This window comes from Bactrocera dorsalis, chromosome 1 (assembly GCF_023373825.1).
Source record: "Bactrocera dorsalis isolate Fly_Bdor chromosome 1, ASM2337382v1, whole genome shotgun sequence".
NCBI lineage: Eukaryota > Metazoa > Arthropoda > Insecta > Diptera > Tephritidae > Bactrocera > Bactrocera dorsalis.
The window spans coordinates 81,726,970-81,742,903 of NC_064303.1; the positions used below are offsets into that span (position 1 = coordinate 81,726,970).

General features: G+C 36.3%; 1 protein-coding gene across 1 annotated transcript in view; it reads right to left on the reverse strand.

Annotated features, from left to right (window-relative positions):
- Window positions 1–15,934, reverse strand: part of LOC105228637 (uncharacterized) — a 63,948-nt gene that overhangs the window by 13,359 nt on the left and 34,655 nt on the right. Inside the window, exons 3-4 of the mRNA XM_049450337.1 lie at window positions 15,472–15,680; window positions 8,252–8,387 (exon numbers count right to left, since the gene is read on the reverse strand). Of these exons, the coding sequence (XP_049306294.1) occupies window positions 8,252–8,387; window positions 15,472–15,680 (345 nt within the window). The remainder of the gene's footprint in view (window positions 1–8,251; window positions 8,388–15,471; window positions 15,681–15,934) is intronic.

The following is a 15,934-nucleotide window of genomic DNA, read 5'->3' on the forward strand; positions in this document are numbered from 1 at the left end:
GTATTGTGTTAGTTCATGGAAACGATTACAAAGGATACAAGGGCATACATAGTAATGTATGATTAAATCAGAGAATAAGTCAATAGCAATATATAGTAATTACCAAAAAACCGGTATTCACTGCTAATTTATTGTATATTCGAATGTAAGTATATTTTTGATGTGGTAAGAGCTGGTCCTGAAGTGAACATATTTCATAATGTGATATTATTTATTTATTTCCTTCCTATATGTGGTATGAAGTCTCGATGTTATCCGAAAAATTGAGGGGTCTAGTTCAAAAAGGACTCGTAACCGCTTTCGAAAAAGTTGTTTGAATTTAGAAACAACACAGTCTTCAAAAAAAAACTACAAAACTTGAATTCACTGAGAATCATATTGGCCATATACAATATTGAATAAGTAATTCAGGCAGATAAATATCATAAGAAAACCAAAATGCAGATTTATAGTAAATATTTAATTTCAAATTAAATGTTAAAATAAAATACCTTTCACTTTAGAGAATTGGATCCTACTTTCTATCTGGGGAATTTGGAATTATAATTATTTTCGCTTTCGATATTTTTCAATTAATCTGCTGGCATTGAAGAGTATTCAGATCCTCCCTTATCTCTTTTATAATGTACATGTTTGCAAATATTACATCTAAAAATTCTAATTTGAAAATAAAATTAAATTTCAGTCTATTATGAAATAGGCTCAGCTGTGTGACTTATACCAGAATAATGGAGCATTATTTTTACAAATTCTAAATTTTATTTTATGCGTTTCACACACATACATACATGCATGCTTATGAGTATTTGTAGGACATCTAAAGCAAAACAAATTCCGTGCACGCTTCAGTTTTTCATTGCTCCGCTTGGCAAAATTTGTTTTTTTCCTTGGAATTGTAAACAGATTCTTCGATATGAATATTAAAATTGTAAAACAAAAATAAATTACATGTAAAGGAGGAACACGGAGTGAAAGCAAAGCAATCAAACCAACAAGTACATGCTGTATAAGTTATTTTACAATATAATAAATCTGCCCATTTTGTAGAAAAGTACATTAAAGACAAGCCGACATAAACTTGTGTTGCACATTTTGTTGTTTCTTTTTTCGGTTTTTGCTGACACACTGCGCTCATCTCGTTACAACCGTATTGCGTATACGCCCAGTGGGTCTCGTTCGTACATGCCATTCTGCTCGGCTTTGTTTATTTTTGCACAAACCATTGCACTGAGTTTCATATGTCACTTCGACATATGGACAGCCGGGCGGACAACTACAACAACTGTCACGAATAAAAGCGTGTGTGTAAGTGAACGCAATTCTACGTGTGTGTGAGAGCAAAAGTAGAAAACTTCAATGATTTTCATTTTGACCTAAATGGCAACCATCCAGGTCAGACAATGCTATCCGTACTTGATGCGAAGTGCTGCGGCATTGCACTGTTCAGCCCAGTGCTGAGGTACATTGTCAGTGTGTGTATATGTCGGCGCAGTAGGGTTACACATGTACATACATAGTACACACAGCCAGGCATAGTAGCGCCTGCTCGTACCTACTATTATTGTCACAGCTGTCGTTGTTGTTATTATTATACTGAGCCACTGAGACTTAGAATTCACAGAGGCTTTTGTTGTACGTTGCTAACATTTTTAATGTAGCAACAATTGCATTCTGCCAGCTTTATATATGTAAATGTAAATATGTATAAATATGTACATACATTTGCATGTAATTTCTTTGTGTGCTGCTAGGACAAGCAGTGCGGTGTAATAATACAAAGCATATGCAATAATAACAATTTCGTGTACACACATACACATATAGCACAATATTAACGTACAGCAATTTGTATATGCAAATATCCTTTTTACATATGTCCATATATATGTGTGTGTATCTATTCTGTAAGGCAAAATCGCTCTACAATACACTCGGTGCTGGTCTACAACTATATCTTCTACGTCATGTATTCATTCAGCTGCCGTAGATTAAACGCTAGACTAGCTACGGACGTCACCTCTTCCGCCCTTACGTCGCTGTCTGTGCAAGTGTACGGGATTTGCATATAATTATTGATTTTTTATTTCAGACGAAAGATATTGGCAGCTTTTAAATAAGCCAGAAATCAACAAAATTTAAATTTTTTAAGTAAATTTAATGCCTTTGAGCGATTTCATGGAAAATTTTTTAAAAGAAAAGGAGTAAGTTTTGAAAAACTAAGCCTTTTTATTTCCGATAATGTAAGAGAAAACAGTTAGACTCACCATTTTTAGCTATACTTGCTCTTAAGACAGCCTTCTATAAATAAGATTTCATACTTGCTAAGTTCTTTGTTAGCGAATTATCTTTAAAATAGAACTTCTCGCCTTTACTTTACAAATACAAAATAAAACAAGAAAAAACGTTAACTTCGGCGGCAGCGAAGCTAATATACCCTTCACAGCTGTATTTCTTTTAGTAACTACGTGTTCAGTTTGTATTGAAGCTATATGCTATAGTAATCCGATCTGAACATATTTTGCGGAGATTATGTTATTACCTAAGGCAGTAATCCATGTAAAATTTCGTGAAGATACCACGTCAAATGCGAAAGTTTTCCATACCTGCCTTTGATTCCGATCATTCAGATTGTATGGCAGCTATATGCTATTTGCAAAATTTCAAAACGGTATCTGAACAATTTCTTCGTATATATACAGACAGACAGACGGACGGACATGGCTAAATCACCTCAGCTCAACATACTGATCATTTAAATTTATAGGGTCTCCGACGCTTCCTTCTGGGTGTTACAAACTTCGTGGCAAACCCTGTTCAGGGTATAAAAAGAGTATAATTTTGTCCCTTATAATGTTTGTATACAACGGTTAAGAAGGCATTATGTAGCCAAATATTAAAAAAAAAACTTATTAATACTTCTCAGAAAGACAGCGAATAAATAGCCATTTTATAATAATCTGATCAATGTGATCCATAATAAATAACTAATAATATGGTTCATACGGAGCTAAATCAGCCAATACTCATTAAAAATTTGATGAAAAATTCACGAATAATCAATGCTATAAACGACGGTGCATTAGCGTGGTGCAAATCTAAGAGTTATCAGCCATAATTCCGGCCTCTTTTTACGAATAGCTTCGCACAACCGACTCATAGCACTCAAATATTATTCCCTGTTGACAGTTGGGCTGGTTGGACAACCTTTCGTTAATCGAAGAAAACTGTCGATATAACTTTCATTTTGATCTGCTTTGACGTGTTTTTTTCGGTTTTGGCTCAGCTTTGCCACGATATTCGGCCGATTGATTATCTGTTTCCGCATCGTAGGCATATCATCAACACTCATCTCCAGTAAGAATAAGTTTCATGACATCCTGGAAGTCGGAAAGCATTGTTTCATATACGTTAACAAGACCCTGTCTTTCGAAAAAATTTAGTGATTTTGGAAACTTAACTTTTATTAAGCCTAACTGATCTTTCAAAATGGGTTTCACTTATCTTTCTGGTATTCCAACGATGACAGTGAGATCTCTGACTGATTGCCGTCCTGGACGTGGTACCTCGTTAAAACTTTCTCGCCCCTATTTTAATAATTTGTAATGATCTAAACACATAATCGCGACGAACGATTATCACCGAAGGCCTTTTTCAATATTCTGAACGTTTTAGCAGCAGAAATTTGATTTCGCACACAAAATTTAATTGAACTTCTTTGTTGAATAATTTCTCTCTTCGCAAACATCGCCGAATGCGATCAGAAAGACAAACGTAGACTAAACACTAATGATTATTTTGATGTGTCATTTGCCACAGATGTCACTGATAGTCATACCCACCTAGAATAAAATATTTCGACGTATGAGTTTTCGCACTTTTATTTAAACTAACTTTTTTTTTTGCTCACACTTGTATAGTATTACAAGTGCATTATTCAAGTAACAGCATATAGCTTTTGAGGTTATCCATAAAAAACATTTTCCGAATAGTGAAATAAACGCTCTGTGGAATAGATAGAGTACTCAATGACCAAAGAAGGGCAGGATTTCTTTGGCTGTTGTTGTAAGTATGTTGAATATTATTTAAATTTTATAAAACAGTTGTGATGAAATGGTTTTCTGTGGATGGATGAAAATTATTTCTATAACGTGGGGCACACAGTCGTCTGGATAAGCTGCACTGGTTTACTAATCGACATTGTGCTAAAGTCAACTGTACTCTAGCCTTGGTATTTAACTTCTTCACCAGAATCAAGAAAATCTTTGTGATAATCAAATAATATTGCGAAAATACTCAAAAGTTTAAAACAGCAAAGGTAATTTGATAACCACAAATTCATTAAAAGTGAAGTAAATTTATTTTTGCCAAACAATTAATTGCAATTTAAATTTGCTCATACTTTTAGTAAAATCAAATGAGTTTTCAGCAAAGCAGAAAATACAATTACATGTGGCAAAGAATGCAATTACGTTAACAGCTTTGTTTAACTCTTTATTGAATTTCATACTCATTGTGTTTATGCAACTGTACAGAATAAGATGTGCTTACAACAATAACAATAACGGCGAAAGCAATTACCTCGACCGCCACAAGATAAGCAACAACAAAATCAACAGATTCAACATGCTGCTTTTCTGGCAGTGCAATGCCGACAAGCTGACTCCACCATTATGTAATGTTGCCGCCATATCTCGTCTGCTTGCAGTTGCGACGCATTTTTCATTCGGGAGGCATATGAGTTGAAAAAGCTAGAAGTATTATGTATTATTATTTACTAATTTTTCGATTTATATAATAAAGGGAGTCGTCACGGTATTATACAATTAACTGAACTTGTGGAACATGATGAAGGGGAACAGAGGGCTAAACCTATCTTTATTTTATTTTTTTTTTATATTTTCGAGCAGTTGCGGAACCACGCTATGTTGAGCTACACACCATAAAATTGTTCTTCAAGGTACAAGTATTTTTGCGGTTCGCTCACACATATTGATACGGTTATTAGGAGTAATTAATTTTATTATTATTTTCTGAACTAATATATGGAATACGTGAAGCTGTGGCATATATTTAAAAATTGTAGCATTTTTTTCGCAGTTCTTCGCATATTTTCTTGCAACACCATTCATGTGTTCGCTGGCAAATTGCCCGCTGCCTTTTAGTACGTGTTGCGCCGCAATTTTATTGTCTGCGTTACCGCAAATTAATTGAAAAATTCATCTGCATGTGCGGTTAAATTTTTAAATTACAACGGTTCGAATATTTTTTATAAATTTATATGAGTTAACGGTATTTAATGTAAAATTGCTGCATTCCTACAATCTTTACAATTTTTTTAATCTTTTCGTTTCCAGCACATTATTAAAATAGCTTTTTGTATTTGGTCTCTAAAAATTTTCCTGCGATTTCCTAAGAGATGGTGTAAGTTGATTAATATTTCATTGTTGCAATATTCCGAACATGTCTGGGAAAGCTACAATCTTTGCGCCATTTTGCAGTATTTTGTGCCTTATAATATACTTTAATATATAGAAACCATCAGAGTCATCGTATTTTGGTGCAAAAGTGTTGAGCCGGCGCAGTTCTCTTCGCCTGGAAATTAAAAATTGCCAGAAAGATATGCATAGCTTTCATAGCTTCAGAGAGGAAATACTTTGATATTAGTATTGTGCATATTTTTCTTAAACAGCGTTCTAATTTTGGAAAAAAACGCACGAATATAGTTATAGATAAAATACCTTCACACTTTTTCTAAAAGGCGGGCGACTAAACCGGGTCAAAATGTCTGATATATTATATTACCTAAATGAAAAGTTTGAAGTATGAAATGATTTTATACTCTATACGACTATCAAATTCTACCGACAGGACGTCGATTAACAAGGGAAGACTTCGTTGAGAGTATTGGCAGAATCCAATGCTCAGCCGAAAACATTTTGAAGAATATTTGGTTGTCTTAAAAACGTCATGTCTTAATAGGTGTTAAAATTGCTTAAATGTGTCATATTATACTGCATTGGTTCTTTACGATTTTTTTCCAAAAACTCTGCTTATCATATATCGGTTCACAACCACTTTACTCATACAGCAAACTTAAAAGGAAAATACTGCAATGCCAATTTGATACGATACAGGAGAAAAAAACAGTATCAAAAATGCTTTAAAGGCTATTCTGGAAAAACACTGTTCTGACTGTTTCAAGGACTGGAGAAAGCGTCTGCAAAATTGTGTGACTGAATCGGACTACTTTAAGAGGGAAAGTCCATTAAGCCACCAATTGACTCCAACATGCCTATACGAGACTTCAGTGGAAATCAGGTTCGAAGTGACGAGGAACTGGCTAATGTTTTTGCAAATCACCTAGAACAGGTATTTCAACCTAATTGTCCAAAGAACAACTTTAAGCTGTCAATTCTACCCAACACAGTTAACGAGTCCATCGAGTGTTTTAAGACTCCACCTTTTAAAATTATTAGAATCATAGATGAATTTAACCCAAAAAAAGTCACCAGGACATAACAATATTTCCTCAAAAATGCTAATTGAATTACCTGCGAAAGACATCTTCATACAGACCAATGAGTCTTCCTACTAACAAAATGTCTGCTTTCCTCCACGAAAATAATATAATACAAGGACAATTCGGCTTTCGTGAAATACATAGCACGATAGAGCAAATAAATGGAATTACAAACGAAATAAGAAAATCATCTTAGCACAGAGAGTACTGTTCACCTATATTTCCAGACGTGGCTCAGGCGTTTCATAAGGTATGGCATGAAGTAGAAGATTTCGTATTTGATGAACAGTGTTTTAGGCTCAACTCTATGCAGCATATCGTCCAACAGCTAATAATGTATTGATATCAACTTTTGGGTATGACACTGCTTTAGTGAGTTACCGAGTTGAATGTATGCCAATTAGTTGCTGCGGTACGACCGCATCCTCCGTGATCACCCAAACCCATTAGCTAATGATTTAGTACATCCCTGCGATCAAATACGCCTAAAAAGAAATATGTATATGCCTGCGTACTAGAGCAACATATCACCAAAACAGTTCAATTACTTGCTTGAGCCTGTCAAGTTTTTAAATAGATTTAATATTTGAAAACTTATGCTTAGGTTTTTAAAACAAAAGCAGATCCAGTAAATAAATAAATGTCGAAGAAAAACGTATAACATCTGTTACCCATCAAGCCACTTCTCAATGTTGACACGAATAAATGGTAGCACGAACGAACTTTTATGGTAACCAAATTAGATGTATTTTAAAAAACAATTTATAAAAAAGAAATATTTCCAATAGATGTCTCTAGGGTCAAGCAATGGTCGATTAAATCGTTTTATATCGATGTTGGACATTTGTGTCAGCATTAACCCAACAAAATATTTGTAGAGATCTGTTTGCATCCCAAACTTATTCTCAACTGAAAATGTCACTTTTTGAGCCGAATTCTCGACATTTGGTGGAAATTTTGCATATTTTTTAATTCCAAGAAAGATTCCACGCTTTACTGAGGCTAACGCATACATAGATAATACTATTACTCGACTTCAACCATGTATATGATTTCTATGAGGTATTAAAAAATATGGAATTTTTGTAAAGCAACTTGTGTTAGTTTACAAAAAAGTGGATCACAAAGCATTGCTTTTTGAGGGAATAAGGGAAAACACTTTTGGACCGTTTTTATACAATAAAGCCTTAAATTTACAAAAAAAAAACGGCGGAAACAAAGTTGTAGACCTAATACAAAAATAAATTAGCGTAATTTTACAAAAATCAGCCCGTCTTCGATGGTTGTTGCTTTCGACTCCTCATTAACTTGACACCGAGTCATGTTTTTTTGTCGCAAAATAAGCTCAGAGGTGTACTTCAGTAGCTTGACACACCTTACTTTTTTATCACAGTAGTATAGTTTAGAATTATATACATTTCTTTTAAGAAGCTTCAGTTCTTGTCACATTAAAATTTTAATGGAACTTTTACTAGAGAAGCATTATCCAGGAGTTTTCTGTGTATTATTTATTGTTTACTTATTCCAGGATTAGTGAAAACTGGGTTCTAATAAAAACAGATTCTTCAAATGTCTGTCACAAACACATGATATAGCGTATTTTTTATTCCACCAACTGGCTCTCTTGTCCATAAATGTGTGCGGAAATGTATTTTCAAAGACAACGATGTAGTTTGCAGCAAATAATGTGAGCACTGAAAAATATAAATCAATTAACTTGTATCAACTTACCAACAACAATCATGTCCTCATGCCCTGAAACTGTTTGGAAGGAGGGGGCTTCACCGGAAACCTCGCATCGATAACGTCCAGTTGACTGTAAAGTGACGCGTCGCAAGACCACCACATTATCCGTTGAGTTGAGCAGCTGCAAAAAAAAAAAGCAAAGGAATTAATACTTGATTATTGCTAAGCCAATAGCAGTAGTTTACAGCAATTTTCCGACTCTGATGTTAGAGGCTGTTACTTGATAGTTTTTGCTTGATATTAGAAAATTAAAGTAGACATTTCCTTACACTAGAGAGTTTTTGTGTTGCGATCAATGGACGTATGGGCAAGGCAACACCATTTACTAAAACGACTGTGGAAAACTTTGCAATACAAATTGCTAATCAGAACACCTCAAATATCCTACAGACCTCTTAGCACATTTCTCGCAAATTTTTCCTTCAGATTAGTTGGGTAGGGTAATCATTTAAAAAATATACGTTTGTTATATATACTATAGAACAAGCCCTATTTTAAAAAGTAAGCCAAGCCATATATTGGATCAGAATTGCCTCCCCTTTATAGCGAGAATTTCGATGCCAAGAAATTCCAGCAAAAAATCCATATTCACACCCACTTAGATGAAAGCAACACTTGCGCCACTTGACAGCTTGGCTAAAGAATTTCAGAGTTATTTCTGTACTTGCAGTTACGTGCATTGTTGTTGTTGTTGAAAACTTGGGGACTGTCAGTAACACTTTTGCCTCCACGGTATTATTGCTTGCATATCTACTCGAACAAACTTGATACAAAAAGTTTAACTTTCGTTATTGTATTAGTGAACTTTTCGTTACATTCTGCCACACCCCTCCGAATGTTGCAACTATGTATATACATATGAATGCTCAGATGGGAATTGGCTGATTTCTACAGAAAATTTCTCTTAAAACGGAAAAGACCAAATAAATTGAAGCATTTTTTGGATAACCACCTTTGATCATATTAATAGACATACTCGTATTTTGTGATAGAAAATGCGAAAACAAAATATAATACTTTTTACGTCATATCATGAGTCTATGAATTACTAACGGTGTTATCTATTTATATTCAATATGCAATACCAATATTCTTTTATAGATAGTCGGACCACTACTAGCTCAGTTTGAGCAATTTCTGGCTTAGTCCAAGTCCATTACACACCCAGGCTGTGTAACCTACATTTTCGTATCATACGCTTGTTCGCGTAAACATTTTCTTAAGCAGGCAACTGTTGCAGCCTTTTTGCTTGCCACAACCGCAACCAAGTATGTGTTTATGGCTTCCAAACGGGAGAAGAAAAATTTGTTTGCCTTTAGTTAGGAACTTGACGCAAGCCTTGAAACTGTCGTAAGCTTCAAATAGTTTTCTGCGGTATTTAAGAAAGGAGAAATTTGCTTTACTTGACTCAAGGTACGTCTCACCTCCAAGAATTCATCACAAAAGCACTTCTGAACATATCCCTTTACTGCTTATTCAAACCACTTTTTCTACAGCAAATTATTGCTTACTAGAAGGTAGTTACAAATGATTAGTGCTTTTTTATTTTTTGTGGGACTCACAACCATGAAACTTCAGGCAGCTGCGTGCTATGATATGTAGAATTATTCAATCCAAAGTAGAATTTGGATGGAAAACTAAATAATAATAATAAGATATGCAACTATGCCATTTACTTGCACTTTATTTTGTATATTAAACACCGTTCATACTATTAAGGAAAAAGTTCTTTCTCATTCATTGATCGATGTTTACCGTCAAAAGTCAACAGGGTACCGTGGTTCAAATATCCTGTACCTAGGAGTTAAATATAATAAATAAATATCTCACTCCAGTTACAGCTTGCAAGGACGGACGGACGGACAGAGTCCGTTGTGATTTACGTGAGTACCTGCCGGCGACGGCCTAACCTCACGATGCTTTCTATTTCTAGAAGCACTTAAATCAATGCAATGCGTTGCATTCTGCACTTATGCTAAGGTTCTAATTGGTTTAGGTAGGCCAAACCCAATGAGCAGATTGGAGTAAACTCCAAGGGCAAACTGCTCCCCGTGGTACCAGGTTATAGTCTCTGGTGAGACTTTGTAGCTTTCGCTACGACCAGTTGAGCTCCCAAAATCCCAAAGTCAATGACTGGTGACATTTGTCGCTTGAACAGCAAATGCTTTTATATTAGGAGCAGTGGTCATATAAATGAGCGCAAGTTTGGTATGGGATTCGTGGTAGGTACTATCATTCACTCCAGTGAATGAACGTCTAGACACAATCCGCATCAAAGCGAGGTTTTTCAACATATCGCCGATTTACGCCCACGCCCCGACGGAAGAGAAGGACGATGTGACCAAAAATGCCTTTTATGAGTGCTTAGAGCGCACTTATGAGAGATGCCCCCGCCACGATGACAATAAGGTATCTTTGGCACTACGGTCGGTAAATTCAGCCTCCACGACGAAACATCCCCAAATGGGTTGAGGCTGATCGACTTCGCCGGGGCCCGAAATATGGTTATCTGTAGTACTAGATTCCAGCATAAGAAGATACATCAAGCTACCTGGCTGTCTCCGGATCGAAAAACCACCAACCAGATCGATCATGTTGTGACAGACGGAAGACACATCTCCAGTGTTTCAGATGTGCGTGCGATCCGAGGTCCTAACATCGACTCGGACCACTATCTTGTTGCAGCAAAGATTCGCACCCGTCTCTGTGCAGCAAAAAACACACGCCAACAAACACAAGGAAGGTTCGACGTCGAGAAGCTGCAATCACAACAGACAGCTGAACAATTTTCTACTCGGCTTGCATTCCTGCTCTCTGAGAGCACTCGTCAATAACTCGGTATAAGCGAACTGCGGGACGGCATTTCAAACTCTTTACGTGCAGCTGCAACCGAAACCATTGATTTTCGAAAAGTGCAAAAGAACAGCTGGTACGACGAGGAGTGCCATGTCGCAGCGGAGAGAAAACAGTCTGCCTAACTCGCAAAGTTACGAGCGACCACAACGCGTGCGGGATGGGATAGATGCCGAGAGTTGAAGAGGGAAGTGAGACGCATTTGTAGACAGAAAAATAAAGAGGCCGAGATGCGGAGTACGAAGAGCTTGATAAGCTGGCCGACAGAGGTAATGCTCGAAAATTCTACAAAAAAATGCGGCGGCTTACAGAAGGTTTGAAGACCGGAGCATTATCTTGTAGAACCCCCAAAGGTGATCTAGTCACCGATGCCCAGAGCATACTTAAATTATGGAGGTGAGGGAGATGGAAAGAGATGAGTCGACGTTACGAGTTTTCGAGAGAAAGGTTTTGCGAAAGTTTATTGGCCACGGCGAATATCGCATTCGATGGAACGATGAGCTGTAAAGAAGAAGAATATGAAGTCTATAATATCATTTCAAACTATATAGCACTATTTTTGACATAGACCATGCTGACATTTAAAATAGACCTGATTGACAGACGCAGTGTATGTGGATTTTAGTCGCCCCTTACGACAGACATGCCTTACCACGGATATATTCTTCCCCCTACCCGCAGTGGGAGGACAGTCAGACAGTGAAAGGGACTCAACTCGTCTCGTCATCCTGAACATTTAAATATACATATATAACCCAATATTATGGGTTTTTCGAAAATAGCGCTACAAAACGTTTTTTAACAAAACAAAGCCCCCCCAAACTTATACATTGGTGGCTCATTGGGTACATGAGTATTAATGCCTAACAAATGCTTTGCTTATTGACTGAAGATGATTCTTTGATAAAAATCCGGATGCGGATCATTTTCAAGCTGTTACCCAGCCCAATTCAACTACATATGACGAATCTGGTGGTCAAGCGGCTTCAGTTCTGGCGTCAATTTGATCTTGTAAAGACGACGTCTTAATGAACGCTTGAGAACGACGTGTGAGAGACTGATTTGGGTATTTCTCAATTGCGATAGCGGTAGCAATATTCTCGAACAGAAAGGTAACTTCTTTATCTCACTGGCACGGGAACATTTTGCACTGTCCTTTTTTCCACTAGACGCGGTAGGAGGATTATGACGACTATAAATTGTACAAAGCTCTCTTAAAATTGAACCCACTGACTCCTAATTTCGGTATTAAATTTTAATAATTTCGACTCGCTATTGCTGAAGAGAAATGTAAAGAGAGCGGAAAAAATATGGTGTCTTTCGTTTTCCCTATCGGTCTACTTTTGTATTCTCGCTATTGAAAACCCCGTTTTATATCGTTTAGTTTTAAGTGATACATTCAACCGTTGGGACACAATACGAGGTGTGTTCAAAAAGTATCGCGAATCGTAACTGACAGTTTTCTTCGATTGCAGGGGCGTGGTGCATCATGAGTTCTTGCCACAGGGAAGAACGGTCAATAAGAAATATTACCTGCAAGTTATGCGCAATTTGCGCGAAGCAATCCGCCAGAAACGCCCGGATTTGTGGAAGAACAAAAATTGGCTTTTGCACCACGATAACGCCCCTGCTCACACATCGTTGCTTGTGCGCGACTTTTTGGCCAAAAACAACACACTAACTGAACAGGCCCATGAAAGGACGACGTTACGCTTCTCTTGACGAGATAAAGACGGCATCGAAGGAGGAGCTGAAGAAGATAAAAAAAAAATGATTTTTTGAAGTGCTTCGAAGATTGGAAAAACCGTTGGCACAAGTGTATAATATCTCACGGGGATTACTTTGAAGGGGACAAAATAGATATTCATGAATAAGTAAATAATTTTTGAAAAAACACAAAATTCGCGATACTTTTTGTACACACCTCGCATACCTTTTCAATGAGAATTATATATTCCCAACTTTATAAGAGTTGTTATATGGAATCAAAGTGAGCTCACTTATAGCATTTGTTTATAAGCTTTTACTTGAAGCTCAATCTCTCCAAAAAATTGTTTGGTTAAATACTCCGCTAATACCAATGAATGGAATTTAGTGAATGTGAGGTGCGCATACTTAAGTTGTGCCCAAATAGAATCTTAGCTAAGCATTGTTGCAGAGTGAGTAGTCGTTTGCGTTTCACAGTCAATGCATAATTTCTATAAAATTTTATTATGATATATGGCAACGTAATGACAACATATGTCATCCATTAAAATATGTTTGAAATATTAAAATTATGTCATACAATACATGTAATTCAGAAGAGGCATTAAAGTTGTTAATATACTTTGAAAAAAATAAAAAAGTGTAAGCTGAATATAATTAACCTTTATTTATGCTTAACTGTGCTAAAGGTTACTTTCGTTGATCTTAACTAGTAACCAGGTGAGTAATTTTCAAAGTTCTAATGTTGCTTGTGGGCATCCTTGGGCCATTGTGGTAATAAATATATTTGTATTTAGATATGGACCGGAGGAGAAAGGATTGACAAATGAAGAAATTGAAACAATCGTAAACTTGGAATAGGATGTTTCAACTGATGAAGAAAGTGAAAGTGAGATGGAAGACATATCCTCAATGTTAGAGAACAATTTGGATGGGATAATGTAAAAAGAAGAAAGCAAAGAGATTGACTTATGATCAAAGATTAGAAGGAATCTTCTGGTGTTGTAGATTTGTGCTTTGAAAACGTTGGCCCCAAGGCACTTAAGTGGAGAAAAAGGCCTTTCAATCTCCAGAGAGTGTTTGGAAAGAAGATAAAGCCTGGAGAAGCGACAAATTGATAACGCCGACAGAATATTCTTTTTTGAAAGCCGAGTATTTGATTTTTTGGCAATGCAAACTGAATTGTATGGGCTGCAAGAATATGGCATTGAGCTAAAATGTACTAGAGAGGATATCAAACGTTACATTGGCATTTTGTTGTACTTGGGTCTTCTAAAATTACCACAACTCGAAATAAAATGGTCAAAAGACTTAAATGTTACAGCTATAACAGATTCAACGCCACGCGGAAGGTTTGAAAAAATTAAGAAATGTTTACATTTTAACGATAACTCTAAACAACCCTACAAAGGAGATTCAAACTATGATAAGCTGTACAAGGTACGCCCTTTACTACAGATTAGGAATATCTTCGGATGTTGTGTTATTTTTAGTAAAAGGGCACAATAATTTTAAGCTTTTTTTGATAATTGGTTGACGTTAGTAAGCCTACTTATTTTGTTGAAGGAAATGGGCATTTTTGCAACTGGTACTGTACGTAGAAGCCGCATAAGCAACTGCGATCTGCTTCAGATGCTAATTAAAAAAGCTTGGAGGAGGATCGTTTGATGTCAAATGTGAGATCAACAATAATACTGTATGTGTGAAGTGGTTTGACAATAAGCCAGTTTAACTTATATCCTCATGAGAAAGCCATGAACTCGTTGAGATATGCAAACGTTGGAATCCAAAAGAAAAAAAATATATTGATGTTTCAAGACCTATCCCTAGATACTATGTCCCCAACAGACAAAAAAGTACAGGTTCCGGCCGAATCCATCAACACTCTTATGAAAAAATGGAAGATTGGGTAGTATTTGGTGAAAAAGGACGTTGTTTAATGTGTAAAACAACACCAATATCCAAATGTCTTAAATGTAAAGTCCATCTTTGCTGTAACAACAACAAAAACTATTCTTGTCGTACCACAGCTAATTTTCAAAATAATATAAACAGTCACCCGGTAGGATGCTAGTATATGGCATATGCTGTCTATTAGGACGTATATATAATTTTTAGGTCCACTACTGAAATACTGTCAATAATAGATCTGCGTCTTATTGAATCGATACCATATCGAAATCAAAATGGGCCAATATTGTTGGGTCAAAAACTGTTCTGTTCATTTGCTTCCAAATGGTTATATGGTCATTAACTTAATGACGCCTGGGTACCAACGAATGTCGGTTTTTGCATGTAGTATTAGATAACGAATCAATCTTAATATTTCTCCATCATATAGGCTTACACCCCTGAGTTCTCATAGTCTTAAAGAAACTATAACCGAAAAAATATTTGTTGGCTTAAATTGAGCATAATAGAAGCCTTTTAAAAATAAATACGTATACTAAATAGAACTTTTTACCTCAATTTATTTTTAGTTAGGGGAAACTACTTCTAAAACCTCTAAAACCTTATAATTCGCACATCTATGGAATACTTTTTCACCCGCTAACAGTGAAAATCGAAAGTAAGCGGCGCGTGAACTATATTAAAATGCGGCTAAAATCCGCGCAAATGCAATAAAAACACAGTAACATACTTACATCGACATCAACACCCGGCAGTGGAAACACTTGCCCTGGCGGCATATCCCGCGGTACATAGCGATAAAATTCAAAACCGTCCTTATACCACTTCACCGAGTACAGTGATTCGCCATCCAAATCGTATTTGCAGCCCAGCATCGCGTCCTCGTGCCGCATGATGTGTTTCGGTATACGCACTTCCGTCATGGACAAACAGTGGCTGCTATCTGTGAAGCAAAAACAATAAACCATCGGAAAAAATCGAGTTAAATTCAAATAAGAAATGGAGAGTCTATAAAAATTGAAGCATGAAATACGAAGTGGCTGTGCAGCAAGTACAACAACAATAAAAAATCCAACAAATCGAAATACAACAACAATAAACGGCACAAATCCTGTGCGCTATAAAAAATGCACTGTGTTCAAAGCGTTACCGAAGGATAACGGGAACACTCGCAATGGCTTACCAGTTCAATAAAAG